We start from the raw sequence: 24,944 nt of genomic DNA on the forward strand, positions 1-24,944 counted from the left end.
TAAAACCTGAGAAATCCCCAAGCTCTTCTATATAAGTGCATAAGTATTGCCACACTGGGACACACCAAAGGTCCATCAAGCCCAGTGTCCTGTCTCCAACAGTGGCCTATCCAGGTCACAAATACCTGGCAAGATCCCCAAAAAAGTACAAAACATTTTATGCTACTTATCCCAGAAATAGTGGATTTTCCCCAATTCCAATTTAATAATGGTCTATGGACTTTTTCTTTAGGAAGCCGTCCAAACCTTTTTTAAACTCTGCTAAGCTAACCGCCTTTACCACATTTTCTGGCAACCAATTCCAGAGTTTAATTACACATTGAGTGAAGAAACATTTTCTCCGATTCGTTTTAAATTTACTACATTGTAGCTTCATCGCATGCCCCTTAGTCCTAGTATGTTTGGAACGAGTAAACAAATGATTCACGTCTACCCGTTCCACTCCACTCACTGTTTTATAGACCTCTATCATATCTCCCCTCAACCGCCTTTTCTAAAAGCTGAAGAGCCCTAGCTGCTTGAGCCTTTCTTCATAGGGAAGTCGTCCCATCCCCTTTATCATTTTTGTCGCCCTTCTCTGTACCTTTTCTAATTCCACTATATCTTTTTTGAGATGCGGCGACCAGAATTGAACACAGTATTCAAAGTGCGGTCGCACTATGGAGTGATACAAAGGCATTATAACGTCCTCATTTTTGTTTTCCTTTCCTTGTTTATAGGGCACTCCCTTCTTGCCTCTAATAGGAAGCTGAACAGAAGAAACTAAAAAAAATCAAGCCCTTCTAACAAAGAAAAAACTTTTAAGAGTTCAGTTTTTTCTCTTTTATAAAAATGCTAAATTATATTAGAGTAAATCGTTACAATAAAAAATATTTTATCCCAGTATTACAGAAAATTGAATTACTATTTATATCAGTCCAAATTTCAGTATAAGGAAAATAAATCTCATTGTGGTCCTTCACTGAAAATATCCCTGTGTTATCTTTAAAAGCCTGTTTGAAACAAACAGACACTTCTTAAAGTTTATAGCCCATTACAAGGGTTAAGAAGGCCTGTCTATAGTCTGTGAGAAAACCAAGACACAAGCAAGTTAATTGCCTTACTAAATGAGAAAATGGAATGTTATACAAAGCTGACTGATTTGAAAAACCAAACAGCTCTATACATCTTAATAATACCTAACATTCTATTTGCTTTCTTAGCCACCGCAGCAGCACACCGAGCAGAAGGTTTCAACGTATCATCAACGACGACACCTAGGTCCCTTTCTTGGTCTGTGACTCCTAACATGGAACCTTGCATGACGTAGCTATAATTTGGGTTTCTCTTTCCCACATGCCTCACTTTGTACTTGCTCACATTAAACGTCATTTGCCATTTAGATGCCCAGTCTCCCAGTATTGTAAGGTCCTCTTGTAATTTTGAATAACTTTGTATCGCCAGCAAATTTAATTACCTCACTAGTTACTCCCATCTCTAGGTAATTTATAAATATGTTAAAAAGCAGCGGTCCTAGCACAGACCCTTGGGGACCCCACTAACTACCCTTCTCCATTGAGAATACTGACCATTTAACCCTACTCTCTGTTTTCTATCTTTTAACCAGTTTTTAATCCACAATAGGACACTAGCTTCTCTCCCATGACACTCCAATTTCCTCTGGAGTCTTTCATGAGGTACTTTGTCAAACGCCTTCTGAAAATCCAGATACACAATATCAACTGGCCCACCCTTATCCACATGTCTGTTCACCCCCTCAAAGAAATGCAACAGAGTGGTGAGGCAAGATTTCCCTTCACTAAATCCATGTTGGCTTTGTCTCATTAATCCATGCTTTTGATTATGCTCAGTAATTTTGTTCTTTATAATAGTCTCTACCATTTTGCCCAACACCGACGTCAGACTCACCGGTCTATAATTTCCCGGTTCTCCTCTGGAACCTGTTTTAAAAAATCGGCGTTACATTGGCGACCCTCCAATCTTCCAGTACCATGCTAGATTTTAAGGATAAATTAAATATTACTAACAATAGTTCCGCAAGTTAATTTTTCAGTTTTATCAGTACTCTGGGATGAATACCATCCGGTCCAGGAGATTTGCTACTCTTCAGTTTGTCAAATTGCCCCATTACATCCTCTAGGTCTATAAAGATTTCATTCAGTTTCTCTAACTCAGCTTTGAGTACTGTTTCTGGCACCGGTATCTTTCCCAAATCTTCCTCGGTGAAGACCGAAGCAAAGAATTCATTTAATCTCACTGCTATGGCTTTGTCTTCCCTGATTGCCCTTTTACCCGTCAATCATCTAGCAGTCCAACCGATTCTTTTGCCAGCTTCCTGCTTTTAATATACCTAAAATAATTGTTACTATGTGTTTTTGTCTCCAATGCAATCTTTGTTTCAAAGTCCCTCTTTGCCTTCCTTATCAGCACTTTGCATTTGACTTGGCATTCCTTATGCTGTTTCTTATTATTTTCAGTTGGTTCCTTCTTCCATTTTCTGAAGGATTTTCTTTTAGCTCTAATTGCTTCCTTCACCTCACTTTTTAACCACGCCGGTGGTTGTCGTTTGGTCTTCTGTCCTCCTTTTTTAATAGGTGGAATATATTTGGCCTGGGCTTCCAGGATGGTGTTTTTGAACAGCATCCACGCCTGATGTAAAGTTTTGCCCTCGAAGCCACTCCTCTTTTTTTTTTCCTCATCTTTCTTCTCATTTTATCATAGTCTCCTTTTTTTAAAGTTAAACGCTAACGTATTGGATTTCCTGTTTATACTTCAAAGCTAATATCAAATTTGATCATATTATGATCACTGTTATCAAGCGGCCCCAGCATTATTACCTCCCACACCAGATCATGCGCTCCACTAAGGACTAGGTCTAGAATGTTTCCATCTCTGGTCGGCTCCTTTACCAGCTGCTCCATAAAGCAGTCCTTGATTTTGTCAAGGAATTTTACCTCTCTAGTATGCCCCGATGTTACATTTACCCAGTCAATATCAGGGTAATAGAAATCACCCATTATTATTGTGTTGCCCAGTTTGTTTGCTTCCCTAATTTGCTTTTAACATTTCTGCATCTGTCTGTTCATCCTGGCCAGGCGGACGGTAGTACAATCCTATCACTATCCTTTTCCCCTTTACACATGGAGTTTCAATCCATAGGGATTCCAAGATGTGGTTTTTTTTTCCTGCAGTATTTTCTATCTATTTGATTCAAGGCTCTCCTTAACATACAATGCTACTACTCCACCAATTCAATCCACCCTATCAACTACGATATAATTTGTACCCTGTTATGACAGTGTCCCACTGGTTATCCTCCTTCCACCAGATCTCAGAGATGCCTATTATATCTAATTTTTCATTTAGTGCAATATATTCTAACTCTCCCATCTTATTTCTTAGGCTTCTGGCATTCACATATAGACATTTCAAACTATGTTTGTTTGTTCCTATTTACATCATGCTCAGTACTTGACAGTATTAATTTGCAATCTTTTGTCTGATCTTTATTTAAGGACACCTGATCTACTACAGTCTCTTGCAACCTGACTATTCTCCCATCTTATTTCTTAGGCTTCTGGCATTCACATATAGACATTTCAAACTATGTTTGTTTGTTCCTATTTATATCATGCTCAGTACTTGACAATATTAATTTGCAATCTTTTGTCTGATCTTTATTTAAGGACACATGGAGGCATATTTTCAAAGCACTTTGGGAGGCTAAGTTCCATAGGTTTCTATGGAACTTTGGGAGGCTAAGTGCTTTGAAAATGAGCCCCCTGATCTACTACGGTCTCTTGCAACCTCACTATCGGGATACCCTATCTTCCCTGTTTTGTTGATATCTTTGAAAGATACCTTATCCCAAACCATGCACTTTTGAGCGATTGTCTGCCTTCCCCCAGTTTCTAGTTTAAAAGCTGCTCCATCTCCTTTTTAAGTGCCAATGCCAGCAGCCTGGTCCCACTGTGGTTAAGGTAGAGCCCATCCTTTCGGAATAGGCTCCCCCTTCCCCAGAATGTTGCCCAGTTTGTTTGTCTGGTCTCGCATAGCGGTGGTGGGCGGGAAGGTGCACATGTGGCGCAGTTTTCTAAAAGCTTTGAGAAAGTTTCTGGGAAGCTCTGTGTGCCAGGCTCTGTTGGATGATGTTGCTTATGTGTGGGAATATGTCTATGTTGTTCTTGGAGAACATCTGCTAAAGGTGAGTAACTTCATTTTCTTACCATGAAATGCTGCATTTGCTATACACTAGACATAATAAGACCTATGTTGTCCAAAGAGATCCACTTTTGACTCATCTGTCCATAGAACATTATCCCTAAAGGTTTGTGTATAATCGAGGGGTGGGTTTTTGTTTTTTTTTTCTTTTTTGTTAATGTAAGACAAGCATTGATGTTACTCTTGGATAGCAGCAGATTCTTCTTGGTAATCTCCCATGAATCCCATTTTTGACAATGTTTCTTTCTTTCTTTTTTTTTTTTTAATAGCAATTTAAATTTACAAGTAATAAAATAACTTGCCAGAAATAAGGGGAAAGGGGGGGGGGGGGGGAATGGGACTTGATATACCGCCTTTCTGTGGTATTTTGCAACTACATTCAAAGCGGTTTACATATATACAGGTACTTATTTTGTACCTGAGGCAATGGAGGGTTAAGTGACTTGCCCATAGTCACAAGGAGCTGCAGTGGGAATCAAACCCAGTTCCCCAGGATCAAAGTCCGCTGCACTAACCACTAGGCTACTCCTCCAAGAATTATTTCAATCGGGTAATTCGATATTCTTCCTTAGACCATTAAATAGGTAAAGTGAAACAAGACAAGGAGATCAATTAAAGAACACTAAACAAAGAAAAAACGTGGTATTAACTTGATTATCCCCAGTTATTATTTGTCTAAATCATTATTGCACATTGATCGTCTGGTTGGCTCCTTCAAAGCCAAAACGGTGTATAGTCAATTCATTTAGTTGAAAACGTACTTACTGTCCAATGTTAGTAAAAAATAATACATCTGATTCCATTCTTTCTCTTTTAAAACCAGGAATTGTTTAACAATGCAAACACTTAAGATTCAATTCAAATCCCACTGATTAAGGCAATCCTAGTTTTCACAGGCTTCACTTCTTTTGAATTAATATTACTAAGTCATAATTTATATTACTAAGAGGAATAATTTAAAGAGGAAGAAAAACTTTATAAAATTTTTGAGGAAATGTTTCTGAGGATATCTTTAGGAGTCATACCCGGAACTCTGGGAAAGAACATTTTATTCTAAATTTCTGGTCTATTATCATTTTCAAAATCTTAACCGCTTCCTACTCCTGTAAAACTTCATTTGTTATATCTATTTTCATTCTCAAAAGGATTCAGTTAAGTTATCCATGTAACTCACTAGTAAGATTATATCTGGAACAAAGTTATTTACTACCACCATTAACTCCCGAAGCATCTTCTAGATGATATTCAATGTAACCTCCATGGGAGCCAGAAACTCCAAGCTGATTCCTCTTACGGGTTTAGGAGTGGTACTGCCGACTCGGGTTCTGCTGTAATCGTCCTCCATTTCAGCATACACTCCTAACTCCTCCACTCCTTTGGACGTGGTGGTTAAATGATTCGGGAGCGATAAAGTTGTTCCCAAGTCCAAGAGCATCGACGCTTCTTCGCCGGCGCTAATCAAAGGACTCGCCAACCCAATCATCTGTGGACTGCTCATCGCGCAGCAGTCCCACACTTGCTGCACAGGGGACAAAATGCTGGTTATCGGCGGCTGATCCCCAATTGTCCCCTTCCTCTCAGTTAAGGAAGGAGGAGTGGCCTAGTGGTTAGGGTGGTGGACTTTGGTCCTGAGGAACTGAGTTCGATTCCCGGCACAGGCAGCTCCTTGTGACTCTGGGCAAGTCACTTAACCCTCCATTGCCCGCCGCATTGAGCCTGCCATGAGTGGGAAAGCGCAGAGTACAAATGTAACAAAAATAAAAAAAAATAACTGCAATTGCAAAGAGGAAATTCAGTTAATCAAAACAGAGCTTCAGAGGACAGCTGGGCCGTTGAGCGTACGAGCTTTAGGTCACCATCTCTCCACTCTCCCCAGTTTGGGACACTCTTTGTATGTTTTCTCCTCAGAGGTCTGTCTGATTTGGGTAACCCTTCAGCATAGCCATCTGAGTTATTGAAACACAGAAGCCCCTCCACTGCTACAAGGTGGTGTCCCTTCGGAGGGGGCCCAGTTTTTTTCTTATTGTGGAGTCGTGAACATAAACCTTAGTTGAGGCTAGAGAGGCCTGCAGTTCTTTGCATTTTCGTCTGGGATATTTTGTGACTTCCCAGATGAGTTGTTTCTGTTCTCTTGGAATAATTTTGGCAGGCAAGCCCCTCCTGGGATGTTCCTCACTGTTCCAAATTTTCTCTGTTTGGAGATTATGGATCTTACTGTGGTTCAGTGAAGTCCCAGAGCTTTAGAAATGGCGTTATAGCATTTGCAGATTGAAATATTTCAACAAAATGTTTTTCTCATCTCTTCTGGAATTTCCTTTGATTATGTCGGTGTTCTTGTAGAAACTTTTCACTCTCATGGTAAGGTTCAATGTATAATAAGGTTTTGATTCAACAGGGCTGGCTAAAATCAAGCCTATCTGAGTTTAATCATCTTAATAATGTAATTATCAATTAAATTTGCTCAATTGGTAGAGTAACTCAGGAAGAAGTTTTCACTTGGTGATACAGGTGTTGGACATTAAAAACTGTGTTCTGTGTTTACTTGGGTTCCCTTTAATATTACATTTTGTTTAAAGTTTCAAGGTTTTGTTTATTTGATTACCTGCTTAGGGTCAAACCAAAGAGGATTCCTTATAATAAAATATATCAGAAAGAAATTACATTATATTGAAAAGTAAACAGCAGAACATCCATACATTTCTGTTTTTGTTGTGTTTCAGTAGACCGCAAGGTAAAAGCAGATCACACCATACATAGACCAAGATCATGTATTAAACGCTAAATGAAATAAGTATGCTTTAAAAATTGGTATGTTAGGTATGTATGTTGTGGGTTGTTTTAAATTGTGTGTTTTTTAAAATCCCCTTAACTGTTCACTATCAGTTCATACTGTAAAAGCGACACATTTATAACATGTTCTCCAAGGACAAGCAGGACATAGTATACTCACATAGGGTTACCATATGGCTCCAGAAAAAGGAGGATGGATTGAGCAAGCCGGGTTTTACTTCCATTGCTTTCCATTGAAAGCAATGGAAGTAAAACCCGGCTGGCTCAATTACTTCCATTGAAAGCAATGGAAGTAAAACCCGGCTGGCTCAATCCGTCCTCCTTTTTCTGGAGCCATATGGTAACCCTATACTCACATGTGGGTGATGTCATCTGATGGAGCCCTGGCATGGGCACTACCCAGCTTCCCTGGCCTGTGCTGCACATGCACGAGTGCCTTCCCACCTGCCCCAGTTGCATGGGACCTGCAGTTTTCATTTTTCCACGAAGGCCGTCACTTAAGCTGCGGCAAAGAGTTACTTATTTTATCTGACATGTTTTGCCTTCCTACCTGGTCTTTTGTGTGAGTAGTGTGATATTGTTTTTCCTTAATTTTTTCTCTTCCCTTCTTTTTACCTTAGTTTTGTAGGCCTTTTGATTTTTATTTCTTTTTTGTGACTTGTGGCCATGTTAGACCTGAACTCCCGGCTGGTAAAAAAAAAAAAAAAAAAAAACCCAAACCTTTTCGACATTGAGCTGCTTGATTTTGCTGCGGCTATTTTTCCCATGATGTCCCAGAAACCTGCCAGTGATCTAAGCAACTGATGGACCTTGTATATATGCTGATTTGACTTCTGATCTGTTTTGTTGTAGCTGTCTTCTTTTTTGTAATATTTTATTATGTATGCTTGTTATGTGCACCGCTTTGGATAAGGGCGGTATATAAATGACAAAAAATTTTTTTAAATTGTAAATGAAAAAAGCAGTGTAAGGACCTGCTTTAGGACAATGTCTGTGACTGATTCACATGACATGTGCCTAAAGTGTCTGGGCCCTCATCACAAGTTCTCTAACTGCTCTCTTTGTGCTAAAATGCAGAAAAGAACCAGAGGAGCACAGAGGCTGTGTGTGAGAGACGTTTTGGCATGTAAAAGCCCAGTCCATTGGCATCAAAGGTATCAGTCCTCTTGGTTTCTGGAGTGGCACTAGACACTGGAGAGGTGTCTGCCTTGAGGAGGTCTCCCCTTGCCTCCGCCTGGACCGAGCATCCTTGGACCCAGTTCCAAGGACCCACGTAGATTCCGCTTCGTCCTCATCCACACTGAAGGACTACAAGCTGCACACTGAAAGAAGGCAAATAATCATCAGCATCTGTTTTCCTTGAAGCACTGATAACAGCGGTACCTTTGAAGTGTCGGCACTGAGAGGACCACTCCCTCTGTCGGAGTGGTGCTGATGCTCCCATCTCCCCAAAGCTGGGACCCCACCTCCGTTCAACTCGGACATCTTTACAGGCCGTCTCCACAACGGTGACTGATGCCTGCCCTCGAAGAGCGATTCTGGGTCATGCTACAAGAGAACTTTTGCCACCTATGGTGCTGCTCCAGCCCATCTTAGAGACCCATGCCTTCCCGACAGGCACTTGTTGATGCCGGTGCCTTGCTGGGTATTGGAGCAGACACCTACTGAGGCAGTACTCCACTCCAGTCCATCAGGGGAGGAAGCTATCCATGAGTCCAGGAGAGGCCCCGCACACTGGTTCTCTCACCGAGAGCCTGGAAATGCATCTCATACAAAGACTACTCACAAGGAGTAGTTTGCAGAGTCTGAGATGGGACTGCTCCAAGGGATATGAGGATGACCCAGAAGACTTCTTGGAGGAGAGGTCCTTTAGCCTGCCTTCAGATCCCTCCCCATCACAGGAAAGTAGAAAGTCTTCTCCAGAGGAACGCTCCTTTGTAGGCTTTCTGCAGGAAATGGTGGGAGCCATTCCATTTAAGTTTCAGGTTCAGGATGAGCCCAGGGCTGAGATGTTCATTGTCCTAAACTATGACTCCCCATCTAAAGAAGCTGTGATAGTGCCCATTCACATGCAAAAAGATGTATAGATGAGGAATTGGGAAACCCTTCTCTGTGCAGGTTGTCCCTAAAAAGGCGGACTCCATGTATATCGCCCAGAAAGCTCCCAGATTCTATAGTGATCAAATCCACTCTCAAAAGAACCCGCAGCACAAGAACCCCTGTCTCAATTCCCCCAGGCAGGGATGCTTGTATTTTGGAGTCTTTTGGGAGGAAAGGTTTTCAGGGCTCAGTGCTCTTCTCCTGCATTCATTCCTACCAGCTCTACACAAACATATACTTGTAGTCCTTAGTAGAGCGAATGATTTGGTGCAGGAGGTAATGGTGCTGGGGCCTCTTGATAACAGTGATCATAACATGATCAGATTTGTTATAAACTCTGGAGTAAGTACACATGGGAAATCCAATACATTAGCATTTAACTTTCAAAAAAGAGACTATGATAAAATGAGAAGAACGGTGAAAAAAAAACTTAGAGGAGCAGGTGCAAAGGTCAAAAATTTATATCAGGCGTGGATGCTGTCCAAAAATACCATCCTGGAAGCCCAAGCCAAATATATAACTACGACTTAATGCGAAGACATTGTAGGGGTTTACAATAATCCAAGGGAATAGTATAATATAGGGGGTAATTGCTTCTGTGTACGAAAGAAGAGCGGAACGGGGTTCTTTTGTGTTCAAAGACCTTAAGGTGGCCAAGCAGGTTGAAAAGGTGACAGTCAAAGCCAGAAGGATGCTTGGGTGCCTAAGGAGAAGGATGACTAGCAGGAAAAAAGATGTGATAGTGCCCTTGTATAAGTCTCTGATGAGGCCCCATTTAGAGAACTAGGTGCAGTTCTGGAGACTGCACCTACGGAAAGATATAAACAGGATGGAGTCGGTCCATAGGGCGGCTACCAAATTGGTAAATGGTCTTTGTCATAAAACATATAGGGACAGGCTTATGGACCTCAACATGTATATGCTGGAAGAGAGGTGGGAGAGAGGGGATATGATAGAGATGTTTAAATACCTCAGTGGCGTTAATGTACAGGAGGTGAGCCTTTTCCAAACGATGGCAAACTCTGGAATGAGAGGGCATAGGATGAAGTTAAGAGGAAATAGGCTTAGGAGGAATCTTAGAAAATACTCTTTCACAGAAAGGGTCGTGGATGTGTGAAATGGCCTTCCGATGGAGGTTGTGGAGACGAGGACTGTGTCGGAATTTGAGAAAGAATGTGGGATCCCTTAGTAAAAGGAGGAGTTAATGGTTATTGAAGAAGGGTAGACTGGATGGGCCATTGGGACCTTATCTGCAGTCATTTTTCTATATTCCATGTATTAAAAAATGAGGAAGGAAGACCAAACGATAGCCGGCATGGTTAAAAAGTGAAGGAAGCTATTGGCGCTAAAAGAAAATCTTTCAGAATATGGAAGAAGGATCTGACTGAATATAATAGGAAACAGCATAAGGAATGGCAAGTCAAAAGCAGAATGCTGATATATATATATATATATATATATATATATATATATATATATATATATATATATATATATATATTCTTCCAACCTTATTATTATTGTGTTATTGTAGTTTGTAATATTTTCCTTACGGGATTCTGTAATGCTTTTTCTTTACTATGTAAGCTGCATTGAACCTGCTGTATGTGGGAAAGCGTGGGGTACAAGTGTAATAAATAAATAAATAAGGAGGGCAAAAAGAAACTTTGAAGAGAAGATTGCATTGGATGCAAAAACACATAGAGGGATATTTTCAAAGCACTTAGCCTTCCAAAGTTCCATAGAAACCTATGGAACTTTGGAAGGCTAAGTGCTTTGAAAATATGCCTCATAGTAAAATCTTTTTAAGGTATATTAAAGCAAGAAGCCGGCAAAAGATTCGGTTGGACCACTAGGTGACCGAGGGATAAAAGGGGCACTCAGGGAAGACAAGGCCATAGCTGAGAGATTAAATGAATTCTTCGGTCTTCACTGAGGAAGATGTGGGAGAGATGTCGGTGCCTGAAATGGTATTCTGTGCTGATGAGTCAGAGAAACTGAATCAAATCTCTGTAAACCTGGAAGATATAATGGCGCAATTTGACAAATTGAAGAGTAGCAAATTGCCAGGACCAGATGGTATACATCCCAGAATATTGATTGAATTGAAAAATGAACTTGCAGAACTATTGTTAGTAATATGTAATTTATCTTTAAAATCGAATTTAAAAATGAACTTGCAGAACTATTGTTAGTAATATGTAATTTATCTTTAAAATCGAGCATGGTACCCAGAAGATTGGAGGATGACCAGTGTAACGCTGATTTTTAAAAGGGTTCCAGAGGTGGAAATTACAGACCCGTGAGCTTGACGTCAGTGCCAGGCAAAATGGTAGAGACTATTATAAAGAAAAAAATTAGACCATATACATAACCATGGATTTAGTGAAGGGAAATCTTGCCTCAACAATCTTACATTTCATTGAAGGGGTGAACAAGCATGGCTAAAGGTGAGCTAGTCAATATTGTGTATCTGGATTTTGAAAAGGCATTTCACAATACCTCATCAAAGACGAGAGAGGATATTGGAAAGTCATGGAATAGCAGGTAATGTTCTATTGTGGATTAAAAACTGGTTAAAAGGTAGAAAACAGAGTAGGTTTAAATGGTCAGTGTTCTCATTGGAGAAGGGTTGATAGTGGGGTTTTGCAGTGGTCTGTTCTGACACCACTGCTTTTTTTATTATTATTATTTATTGCATTTGTATCCCACATTTTCCCACCTCTTTGCAGGCTCAATGTGGCTTACAATAAGTCATGGATAGTGGAAATATGAGGAGAGAAGACAATTGGTGTTACAAAAGGAATTGGGTTGCATGGTAATGTGATACATAATGGTAGGAAAAAGAAAAGACATATTTATAAATGATCTAGATATGGAAATAACTACTACTACTACTCAACATTTCTAAAGCGCTACCAGACTTACGCAGCGCTGTACAGTCAAACATGAAGAGAGACAGTCCCTAGTGAGGTAATTAAATTTGCTAATGACACAAAGTTATTCAAAGTTGTTAAACCACAAGAGGATTGTGAAAAATTACAAGAGGACCTTACGTGACTGGGCATCCAAATAGCAGATGATTAATGAGAGCAAGTGCAAAGTAATGCATGTGGGAAAGAGGAACCCGAGCTACAGCTACGGGCTGCAAGGTTCCACACTGGGGGAGTCACCGACCAGGAACAGGATCTAGAAGTCATCATTGATGATACTTTGAAACCCTCTGCTCAGTGTGCAGCAGTGGCTAAGAAAGCAAATAGAATGTTATTAGGAAATAAAAACAAGGATGTTGTAATGTCTTTGTATCGTTCCATGGTGCGATCGCACTTTGAATACTGTGTGCAATTCTGGTCACCGCATCTCAAAAAAGATATAGTGGAATTAGAAAAGGTACAGAGAATGGCGATGCAAATGATGAAGGGGATGGGACAACTTCCTTATGAGGAAAGGCTGAAGTTGCTAGGGCTCTTCAGCTTGGAGAAAAGACAGCTATGGGGAGATATGATGAAGGTATATAAAACAGTGAGTGGAGTGGAACGGGTAGACGTGAATCACTTTTTTACTCTTTCCAAAAATACTAGGATTAGGGGGGCATGCAATGAAGCTACAAAGTAGTAAACTTAAAACAAATCAGGGAAAATATTTCTTCACTCAGTGTGTAACTAAACTCTGGAATTCGTTGCCAGAGAATGTGGTAAAAGCAGTTATCTTAGCAGGGTTTAAAAGGGGTTTGGATATCTTCCTAAAACAAAAGTCCATAAGCTATTATCGAAAGGGACTTGGGGAAAATCCACTGTTTATTTCTAGGATAAGCAGCATTTTTATTACATTTGTACCCCGCGCTTTCCCACTCATGGCAGGCTCAATGCAGCTTACATATTGTATAAAGGTACTTATTTGTACCTGGGGCAATGGAGGGGTTAAGTGACTTGCCCAGAGACACAAGGAGCTGCCTGTGCTTGAAGTGGGAATCAAACTCAGTTCCTTAGTTCCTCAGGACCAAAGTCCACCACCCTAACCACTAGGCCACTCCTCCACTCCAGCATAAAATGTTTTGTACTGTTTTAGCATCTTTCCAGGTACTTGTGACCTGGATTGGACACTTTTGAAAACAGAATACTGGGCTTAAGGGACCTTTGGTCTGTCCCAGTATGGCAACACTTATGTACTTATTTTACTCGAGATTGCAGATGCTCCCATCTGAGCAGGCCGCACACCTTCTCCAGGTAGCCAATAAGCAGAAGGAGTGTAGAAAGCACATAGCACAGGCCACTTTTTGATACCTTTGTTGGTATTGGCATGTGCAGGTTCTTATGTTTGTGTGTCTCACATCTTGAGCCAGTGGTTCAAGAGACGTTGGTGGATGTCCTGTGCTAAGGTGATAATCTTTTTGGGAACAAGGTGGAAGAGGTAGTAGGCATCATAAAGAGAACTAATACCATCAAGACCCTGCCTCGGCCCACTCCTTCTACAACCTCCCCCTTCTCAGAAGTTTTCAGGCAGGAATCGCAAGAGTGCCTACTACTCTCAAAGACGTAGGTACACTGTTTTCTCCCATCCTAGACCAAGGGGGGCCTGAACAAATATTTGTTCAAAGAGAAGTTTATGATGATTTCCCTAGGTACACTTCTCCCCATGATTGAGAAAAACGATTGACTGTGCTCTTTGAACTTAAATAAGGCTTGTACCCACATCCAGAACGTCCCAGTCACAGGAAGCATCTCAGCTTTCAGATAGGGAAAGATATCGTGTCCTGCCATTTGGCCTCATATCCACGCCATGTTCAAAAAATTCCTAGCTGTAGTCACAGCATTGCTACACAGATTGGGAAATCATGAGTTTCCCTACCTGGACTGGCTGGTCAAGAGCATATTAAAGGAAGGTGCTCAGGAATCTATTTGTGTGCCGGAGCTACTAGGCTTTGTAATCAGGGCCGTGCCAAGGGTCTCTGGTGCCCCCCTGCAGACTATCAGTTGGCGCCCCCCCCCCCCCCCCCCGGTTTGGCACAAGATTCAGTTGGCGGACTTGCGGAGAGCTGCGGGAGCGGGCAGCAGCAGCTGATCATCCAATGATCCAAGGGCGCCAGCTCTTCTCTCTCCCAGCAGTACTCCAGTCTCCAACGTGGCGTCGGCATCGGCAAACACCCGTCCTTCGGAGTCAGACTGCCTGCGAGGCTCCAGGTGCGATGATGTCACGCCTTGCGTCACGCTGGGACGGTGCTAAGCCTAAACTAAACAGATGAACGAGCGCAGGCTGCAGCGCACGGGATGGCAGCAGCCAGAGGCAGCAGCGCATGCGCATATAGGCGCCAACGCGACTCGAGAGGTTTGTATTTTTTAATTTTATTAAACACAACGGTGACTCGGCCGGCGGCGGCGCCCTTGAAGATGAGACGCCCCCCTGCCGTGCTTACCCCGCTTACCAGGTTAGCACGGCCCTGTTTGTAATCAACTACCCAAAATCTCATCTACTCCCAGTACAACAATTGGAGTACATAGCATCCCTGCTAGACACAGTTCAAGCTTGGGGCCTACCTGCCTCAGGTGCAGGCAGATGCCTTCATTTGCATTGTCACTCAAGTCTAGCACAGCTAGCAGGTCACAGTTTGGCAGATGTTGAGGTTGTTATGCCACATGGCCTCCAAAGTGCATGTCACGCCCTTGGCTCACCTCCGTATGATAGTTGCCTAATGGAGTTTTGCTTCCCAGTGGTGTCAGGCCATGGGGAACCTTGGCGGATGTCATACTACAGCTAACTCAGTCACTTCTTGCGAATGATTTGATCCAATTTGACTCTGGGACTCCCATTCCCAAATTCATAAACCTCAGAAGATTCTGACCACAGATGCATCCAGTCTGGGCTTGGGGGCTCATGTAGATGGGCTTCACACCTTGGGGCACTTGTCCGCTTAGGAGCCCAAACTTCACATCAATCTCCTGAAGCTCAGGGCAATCTGGACCCCTCTAAAAGCTTTCAAAGATCAACTGTTAAGCCAAATTGTCCTCATTCAAACATACAATCAAGTTGCCATGTATTATGTCAACAAGCAGGGGGTACTGTATCCTAACCCTTGTGTCAGGAAGCAGTTGGGATGTGGCATTGAGCCACCAGCAATGGCATGGTGCTCTGAGCCACATATGTGGCAGGGACCGACAACCGTCTGGTGGACTGAGTAGGGTGATGCAAATACACAAGTGGTTTCTCAACATGGGCATCAGCCGCAAAATCTTCCAAGAGTGTGGCTCCTTCAGTACTGTTGCAGGCTCAGGTCACACGATAGGCTGACGTCAGATGCCTTTCTCCTTGAGTGGGGGAAGGGCCTTCTGCATATGTATCCTCCCATCCCTCTAATTGGGAAAACTTTGCTGAAACTTGGGCAGAAATGAGGAACCATAATCCTCATTGAGCCTTACTGGCTGAGGCAGATCTGATTCCCTCTTCTTCTGGAGCTGTCCTCTTAAGAACTGTGGCGTTTGGACTGTTTTCAGACCCTCATCACGCAGAACGAGGAATCTCTTCTGTATCCCAGCCTCCAGTCCTTGGCTCCCATGACCTGGATGTTGAGAGTGTAGAATTTGAATCCACTCCAACTGCCTGAGGATGTCTATAGGATCCTGCTGGCTTCCAGGAAAGATGCCACTAAGAAGTGTTTCACTTTTTAGTGAAGCTGGTTTGCCATCTGGTGTGAAGGCAAGGCCCTAGATTCTCTCTTGCTCTATACACAAACTGCTTGAATACCTCCTACACCTTTCTGAATTGGGTTTTAAAACCAGCTCTGTAAGAGTTCACCTCCGTGCAATTGGTGCCTCCCATCACTATGTAGGATTTAAGCCCATCTCTATACATCCTCTAGTTCTTTCATGAGAGGTTTGCTGTTGACAGAGCCCCCTTTTCAAACGCCCAGCTGTGTCTTGGAACCTCAACATCATCCTCATCCAGCTGAGGGAAGCTCCTTTTTCACAGAGAATGAGGTAGATACCTGGAAGGTAGTGGAGATGAAAAAGGTAACAGAATTCAAAATGCATGTGATAAACACAAAGGAATGCTGCATAGGGGCATGGAACCAAAGAAGCTTAGTGGGATTAGATGACAACATTAGTAGTTGGGAAGCAAAGCCAGTGCTGGGCAGGCTTCTACGCTCTGTGCCCTGATCGTGGCTGGACAGATAGGCCAGTGCAGGGCAGGCTTCTACGATTTGTGCCCTGATGGTGGCTGGACAGACTTAGGTGGGCTGGATTGGAGCTTCAATGACAACTTCAGAAGTTGGAAAACAAGGACAGTGCCCTGAAAATGGCAAGGACAAATCAAGATGAAGTATACATATGTAGTATCACATCATACTTTATTCTATGAGTTTATCTTGTTGGGCAGACTGGATGGGCCTTCAGGTCTTTTGTCTGTCGTCATCTACTACGTTACTATGTTGATTCCCGTCATCTGAAGTACCTGACCTGGAAGGTCTTGTTTTTGGCTGTCACTTCAACTCACAGAGTTAGTAAGCTGCAGGCTGTAGTAGCTGATCCACTTTTACACTAAGATTCATAACAGAGTGATTCTCCTGCACCTAAGTTCCTTCCTAAGGTTGTGTTGGAGTTCCATCTTAATCTGTCAGTTGTCCTGCCAACATTCTTCTGAAAGCCTCATGCCCATCCTGGTGAAAGTACATTTCACACCTTGGATGTCAAGGGAGCCTTAGCCTTCTGTCTGGAGCGGACTAAAACCCACACACAGTCCACCCAGCTTTTTGTTTCCTTTAATCCAAACAGGGTGGGGTAGCCATTGGTAAATGCACTTCATCCATTGGTTGGCAGGCTGCATCTTTTTTTTTACTTATGTCATGTCTGGTCTGACTTTGGAGGGTCAAGTCACTCAGAGCCATGGCTGCTTCGGTAGCCCTCTTGAAGTTGGCCTCCATTGAGGAGGTTTGCAAGGCTACTACTACCACTATTTAGCATTTCTATAGCGCTACAAAGCGTATGCAGCGCTGCACAAACATAGAAGAAAGACAGTCCGTGCTCAAAGAGCTTACAATCTAGTAGACAAAAAATAAAGCAAACAAATCAATTAATGTGTAGAGGAAAGAGGAGAGGAGGGTAGGTGGAGGCGAGTGGATACAAGTGGTTACGAGTCAAAAGCAATGTTAAAGAGGTGGGCTTTCAATCTAGATTTAAAGATGGTCAAGGATGGGGCAAGACGTAGGGGCTCAGGAAGTCTATTCCAGGCATAGGATGCAGCAAGACAGAAGGAGCGAAGTCTGGAGTTGGCAGTAGCGGAGAAGGGAACAGATAAGAAGGATTTATCCAGGGAACGGAGTGCACGGGAAGGGGTGTAGGGAAGGATGAGTATGGAGAGATACTGGGGAGCAGCAGAATGAGTACATTTATAGGTTAGTAGAAGAAGTTTGAACAGGATGCGAAAACGGCTGCAATGTGATCTTCAGTCCACGCATTCACATCTCATTACTGTGTTAAGCAGAATACCCAACATGATAGACGGTTTGATCAGATAGTCCTACAGAATTTGTTTGGGGGCAAGAATCCAACTCCACCCTCCTAGGCCTATTCTTTTCTGTTCCAGGCTGCACCTTCACAACAGGAAATGTTATGTTAGTTTTACTGGTTCTGATTGACCTTGACATTACCGCTGTTTTGTTGTTTTCAATGAGCCTGGTAGCTAGGACTTCCCACATGTGAGTGTACTATGTCCTATTTGTTCTCGGAGAAAGCAAAGTTACTCACCTATAGCAGGTGCTTTCCAAGGACAGCAGGACAAGTATTCTCATGTACCCTCCCAGCTCCCCTTGGAGTTGCGTTCTTTATGCTTTTTTTATCCAACTGTGGGTCCTGTGCTACTCAGGAAGGCCCTTGCACATGTGTGGTGTGGGCCTACTAAAGGCTTTTACAATTTTCTTGGAACACTGGGTAGCATCCTCACTGGGGCTCCATCGAGTAACATTAACCACATGTGAGAATACTTATCCTGCTATCCACGGAGAACACTTGTTACAGGTAAGTAACTTCGCTTTATGGTACCTTGCCCTGTTATTGTCCAACCATTCATCATGCGATCAAGTTCATGAAAAGTCATTAAAATATAATTAAATGTTTATATGATGATTTTATTTCCAGACAAATGTTATGTCTGAACTAAGCAAATGGAGACTTACTATGATTGAAGAACATAAATTGGAAATAAAAAAGCATCAAGAAAAGCACACAGAATATGTGAATCAATTGTACAAAAAGATTGACAACCTGAAAGATCTACTACGTTCCTATGAAACTTCTGCCCAGAGAAAAGATGAGGTAACTTTTTTTTCTTCCATTCTTCCAGTTTTTAATGCTCAAAACATCTAGTGTACAAAATTGAACATCTTTTCCTCAGTTTTTTGTTATTCCTTGACAGCAGAAATATTTACCAACCTTAGAAAAAGATATGCTAGTATAGACTGTCTCATCTAGCTACAAAGGAGAATTAAATAATTGCTTACCAGAAAAGAATCTTATAATTAATTACACCCCAGAGAATTATGCTCAGATCAGGGAATGGGTATGGAGAAATGGTGAAGTTACTCATCTATAGTAGGTGTTCTCCAAGCACAGCAGGCCAAGTATTCTCACAGCTGGGTAACGTCTTCTGATGGATCCCGGTACAGATGCCGACTAACAAGATTAATGTAGAATTTTCTAGCAGGATCCCACCCCCACCCCACCTCCCAATGCACAAGCGAGAGTTCCTCAGTTCCCTTTCACCCTCCTTGCTTTACATTCCTTTAGATTTCTCTACTCGGTCTTTAAATGAGCAGACCCTCATCTGGCTTGCTATTTTTAGAAGTGGGTCTTGACACCATCGTTCCTAAAACCTACTGTTCTAGTAAATCTCCAAAGGCTAACTCATGGTATTCTCCCTGTTTTCAAGTACTAAAGTGTCAGCTCTGCCATGCTGAAAGACTTGGGGGAAAAAAAATCAAAAACGCCAGTGTCCCTTCTAAAGTGCAGAGAACTCCACTGTACGTATAATTCTCAGCTGAAAAAAAAGCAAAAAAAGAATATGTGACAGACTCCTTAAATCACTCAACCCCACTAAGGAACTTACCGCTAGGCAATTAACTTAAATGCAGCAAGGCAATCCAGCCCCCTTCTGCCAAATCTCTTTCCGTTTTTTTTTTTTTAAGTTGGCAAAATTGATAATTTATCCATTCCCTCCTTTGCTTACCTCAAACTGTGCCTTGATGGCCTGACACCTCTCTGTCTGGCACTGATGTTTGGTCATCTTTTCAGTTGCAGACCAATTTCTTCTTAACCAAAATTATGTCTTCTATAAAATCCACCTACTGCCCTTCGTACCTCCTTCCTCCCTCTTGGCTTAAGACATTTGGAATTATGTCTTCCTTAGCATCAGCAGCAGATGAATCCAGGAACTGGTGGGGTGTATCTGCCTACCAGCAGGTGGAGATAGAGAACACTGAAGAGTAAGCAGTGACCCTGGACGCCCAGCTCCTTGCTCCTTCAGTATATCTTCAGCAGATGGTGGACGGATCTCTCCAGCTCCTGGATTCTTGGGTGGCTCCTGGGCTGTTTAGCCAGTTGAGCGTGGGGGGTGGTTGGCTGGTGGTGCCTTCCTTGAGGACATACTTGTTCCGCAGGTCCCTATCCTACCCCTGGCTCTCTGAAGCCTTCCCTTTCTGGCCGCTTCTCTGTTCTCTTCGGCCGCCGGTGAGTACCTTTGTTTCTTGTTAGCTGTGGTGGTGCCGGCGGTCTATATTTTTAGTAATGGCGGCGGAGGTGGTTTAACGGTGCTCCCTCTGCGGCTCTTGCTGTTCTGTAGCGGGAGCCTGCACAGCACGTTCTGATGTGCTGCTGTGATCAAGGGGCCTGTTGAGACGGTGGGTGAGTCTTCCCACGTTCTGGAGAACGTGGCCTGTGTTTCTGTGCCGGCGCCTGAGCGCTTTTAGATCCCGCGCTTTTTGATTCCTCTGAGCAGTCCCGTCTTTCTGGTTCTTTGGGCGGGGCAGGCACTAGTGCTGGGACGGCTTTAGGTTCCTCCTCAGCTGTGGTTCCTCCTGTAGACTTGGGTTTCTCTCTGGATTTTATCCTTCTCCATCAGGCGTATTTACTTAAGAAGGGTTTGCCTGATTTGTCGTCTTCTACTCAAGGAGAATCTTTCTGGGCCAGCTGAAATTGTTTCTCTCCTGGGCCCTGAGGATGTTGCTCTCAAACGCAGGCGCTTGTCTTCCTTGCCTGACAAAGGGTCTGTAGCCCCTATTTCTCCTCCACCCTTGGTGTTGATGGGGTCTGGGGACTCTTCCAGACCTGCTAAGCTCAAAGACTTTTCTTGGGAAACAGGATGATCCCACTGTGGTAAGAATTTTCATCGTGAAGAGCTATCTGATTTTATTTCTGAGGCTTTAGCGGCGGGGAATATCTCGGACACTGAGGATCATGCTGCTGCTTCTGTTAATGTGAAGATGGCTAGTACGCGGAAGCCATCTAAGTCCTTTCCCATGCAAGAGTCCATCCAGGAATTAATTTCAGCACAGTGGACGGACCCTGAAGGTTATTTCAAGGTAGCTAGAGCTATGAGCAGTCTTTATCCGGTGGCTCCAGCTACCTTAGACACCTTTTCTTTACCTAAGGTAGATTCTTTAGTGACGGCTGTCACTAAAAAGACCACGCTTCCTGTTGAAGGAGGAGTTGCACTTAGGGACATTCAGGACAGGTGTCTTGAAGCCTCACTCAAGCATTCCTTTGAGGTGGCGGCGTTGGCCTTGCAGGCTTCCATTTGTAGCTCCTATTCAGCTAGAGCTTGTCTTTCCTGGTTTCAGCAGAGCCTGGAGCAAGACCATGAGCGGGATTTGGCGTCTGTTGTCGGGGCTTCTATGGAGTCAGCTCTTGCCTTTGTGGTAGATGCCCTCTATGACTTGGTCAGAGTTTCAGCCAAGCAGATGGCTCTGGCAGTGTCAGCCCACCGTTTGCTTCGGTTACACCACTGGTATGCCGATATGGCTTCCAAACAGCGTCTTACGAGGCTTCCCTTTTGGGGGAAATTGCTTTTCGGTGAGGATCTTGAAAAGATTGTCAAGGATTTAGGAAACTCGAAATCTCAGCATCTGCCAGAAGCAAGCCCAGATCTAGCTAAGTTTAGCTCTTCTAGACCTCTCTTCTGGGACATCTGGCATTATAGGCCTGGCCGTTCTTCCTCCTTCCAGCGTTCCAGATTCCAGCAGAAGCCTTCCTTTCGGAATGACAGGCATACGTCAGGAGCTCCAAACAGATCTCAAACTTCAGGTTGGGCTGGCCAATGATGAGGCGCAGGTCCACTCCTTGGCGGTTCCCTTAGGGGGTCGATTATCCCTCTTTTACGAGGCATGGACCACTATTACGTCAGACCAATGGGTCTTAGATCTTATAAGAGACAGCTACAAGTTAGAATTTGCACTTCCCGTCGCCAACGTATCTTTGGATTCTCATTGTGCCACAGCGACCAGGAGGCAGGCAGTCCAAGCTACGGTGCAGATGTTGCTGGATCTCAGAGCCATGGTTCCTGGTCCTCGGGCCGAATGGTGCACCAGCAGTTATTCCATCTACTTTGTGGTTCCTCAAAGAGTTTGCTATTTTTGCATGGAGACCATTCATTTGATCATTTTGAAAGTTAAGCCAGGGGAGTTTCTCACAGCTTTTGGATCTGAAAGAGGTGTATCTACACATTCCTATTTGGCCGCCTCACCAGAGGTTTCTTCGCTTTGCAGTTTTAGGTCAGCACTTTCAGTTCTGTGCATGTCCCTTTGGCCTAGCCACTGCTCTTCGTAACTTTTCCAAGGTTATGGTAGTTGTGGTAGCCTTCCTCCGAAAGGAGGGGATCAGAGTGCACCCGTATCTCGATGATTGGTTGATTCGGGCGGATTCAGAACAGGACAGTCTGACTGCCACCTCTCGAGTCCTGTAGTTCCTTCAGTCCCTCGGTTAGTTGATCAACTTTTCCAAGAGCCGTTTAATTCCCTCCAGTCATTGGAATATCTGGGGGTTCTCTTTGTTACAGCTCAGGGCCGAGTCTTTTTATCAGAAAGCAAACTACTTGAGCTTTGTGCCCAGGTTCGCGACATGTTGCGTTCTCCACAACCTCAAGCATGGGATTACATGCAGGTCCTGGGATCTATAACAGCCACTCTGGAAGTGGTTCCGTGGGCCAAGGCTCACATGTGTCCCTTGTAACGCATGATGCTGAGTCGGTCCCCTGTTTCTCAGGATTATCGTTGTCTTATGCCATGGTTTCCGATCACGAGGGACACCATGACCTGGTGGCTGTGCCCAACCAACCTTCAGAAGGGAATGCCCTTGGTGTCACCTCACTGGGTCGTGTTCATGGATGCCAGTCTCGTCGGTTGGGGAGCTCATTGTCTCCACCAGGTGGCTCAAGGTCGGTGGTCTCAGATGGAGGCGAAGTAGTCCATCAACCGATTGGATTTGAGAGCAGTGATGTTGGCTATCCAGATGTTTTGGGAGCTGCTGGAAGGTCAAGCGGTTCGAGTTCTCTCGGACAACACCTCGGCGGTGGCTGACATCAATCACCAGGGAGGCACTCAGAGCGCAGCCTTGGCCTCGGAAGCGACCGGCCTGTTACAGTGGTCGGAAGCCCATCTTCTCCACCTCTCAGTGGCTCACATTGCTGGCCAGAGCAATGTACAAGCAGACTTCCTCAGCCGCCATCTCCTGGATCCAGCGGAGTGGGAGCTAGCAACGAAATCCTTCCTTCTAATTGTCAGAAGTGGGGCTCTCCAGTTATGGATCTCATGGCTACCAAACGCAAAAGTCCAGAATTTCTTCAACAGAAGATGGGAGGTCGACGCTGCAGGCTTAGACGCCCTGCTGCAGCCTTGGCCGGGGGACAGTCTTCTCTGTGTCTTCCCACCTTGGCCTTTGATAGGTCGTCTGCTACATCGGATCAGTCTACACGAGGCCTGGTCATGCTTCTGTAGCCCCAGACTCTCCACATCGACCGTGGTGTGCAGATTGGTACAGTTTCTTGCGTAGCCTCCTCTGAGGCTCCTGATCATTCCCGGGCTGCTCCATCAAGGCCCAGTGCAGATGGAAGGAAGTCTCCCGCTTTGGTCTTATGGCTTGGCTCTTGAGAGGGCACGATTGAGAAAGAAGGGCTATGAGGATTCATTGTCTCTTTGCTTCGAGCTCGCAAACACTTTTCGACTAGCGCTTATGCCAGGTTGAGGCGTGGTGTGCTGAGCGTGCTTGGTCTCCTTTCAAAGCATCTGTGTCCCAGATGTTAGCCTTTCTGCAGGACAGCCTTCAACGGAGATTAGCTTTTAACACTCTCCGGGTGCAGGTTGCGGCCTTGGCCTGTTTCCATGGGTGCATTGCCAGCGCTTTTCCTCCTCTTCGGTGTCCTTTTCCATCTTGGAAGTTGACTTTGGTCCTTAGTGCATTACAGAGCCCTCCTTTTGAACCATTGCATTCCGCCTCCCTTAAAAATCTTACTTTGAAGACATTGTTTCAATTTCCTCTGCATGCAAAGTTTCAGAATTGCAAGCCTTGTTGTGTCGAGAGCCTTTCTTGCAGTTCTCAGAATCTGGTGTTTTTTTGAGAATGGTGCCTTCCTTTTTGCCCAAAGTTGTGTCAGCCTTTCACTTAAATCAACCTCTTTTTCTGCCTTCCTTTCGCAGAGCGGATTTTCCAGACAACTTTCCGTTGCTGCATCTTTTGGATGTTCGCCGAGTGCTGCTCCACTATCTGCAGGTGACAAATGAATTCTGTTGTTCGGATCATCTGTTTTGTTTTCTGGGCCCAGACGAGGTTTTGCAGCAACCAAGGCGACGATCGCACATTGGCTTAAGGAGGCCATTTTTTTCATCTTACCTGGTGAAGGGCTCCATTCCTCCGGAGGCCTTGCCGGGTCCATTCGACTCAGGCAGCTTCTTGGGCAGAAACAGGAGTTCTTTCCTTCGAGGAGATTTGTCAAATGACTACCTGGGGCTTCTCGCTATTCTTTTGTTAAGCACTACAGGTTTGATGTAGCAGCAAGGGAGGATGCTCGCTTTGGGGTGGTGGTGCTCTCTCGGGGGGGCGACGGCTTCCCACCCCACTGCTTGCTTTGGTACATCCCACCAGTTCCTGGATTCATATGCTGCTGATTCCAAGGCAGGTAAAATGATGTCTTACCTGATAATTTTCTTTTCTTTAATCACAACAGATGAATCCAGAATCCCTAACCTTGTGCTCGCCTTCATTTTTGGGATTTACAGACTGTTGAACAGCAGAAGTCGTCTTCGACAGTCACAACACAGTGATCTTTACAGTTCATTTGGATGTTGAGTGCCGTTTCACATGTTTCCATTTTTAATGTTTGGCTGTTGCCGTTCTGTTGTGAGGAGAGTGTGTTTATTCCTGTTATCTTCTCCTTTCTCTCTGCTTTGGGATGCGACCTATACTGGAGGAGCAAGGAGCTGGGCATTCAGGGTGACTGCTTACTCTTCAGTGTTCTCTATCTCCACCTGCTGTTAGGCGGATACTACCCACCAGTTCCTGGTTTCATCTGCTGTGACCTAAAGAAAAGAAAATTATCAGGTAAGACCTAATTTTACCTTCTTCCAACCTTACTATCTATAATTAATCTTAGCCTTACATCTGGTCAGTTTCCTAATCCTTGGAAATTGTTCATCCTATCTTAAAGACTAATCTTGACCTTTCAGTTCCTTTCCACTATTGCCCAGTCTCTAATCTCTTGTTCATGTCAAAAGTTTTAGAAAAGGTTGTCTTCCAAAAACTGACCACTTTTACAGGCAACATTTTTACCCTCTACCCTTGTCGATCAGGTTTCCGGGC

General features: G+C 43.9%; 1 protein-coding gene across 1 annotated transcript in view; it reads left to right on the forward strand.

The window, feature by feature from the left end:
* POC5 (POC5 centriolar protein) overlaps positions 1-24,944 on the forward strand; it is a 160,121-nt gene that overhangs the window by 69,591 nt on the left and 65,586 nt on the right. The window contains exon 6 of the mRNA XM_030191944.1: positions 18,240-18,416. Coding sequence (XP_030047804.1) covers positions 18,240-18,416 — 177 coding nt within the window. The remainder of the gene's footprint in view (positions 1-18,239; positions 18,417-24,944) is intronic.

The sequence above is a fragment of the Microcaecilia unicolor genome, chromosome 2 (genome assembly GCF_901765095.1).
Source record: "Microcaecilia unicolor chromosome 2, aMicUni1.1, whole genome shotgun sequence".
NCBI classification, from domain to species: Eukaryota; Metazoa; Chordata; class Amphibia; order Gymnophiona; family Siphonopidae; genus Microcaecilia; species Microcaecilia unicolor.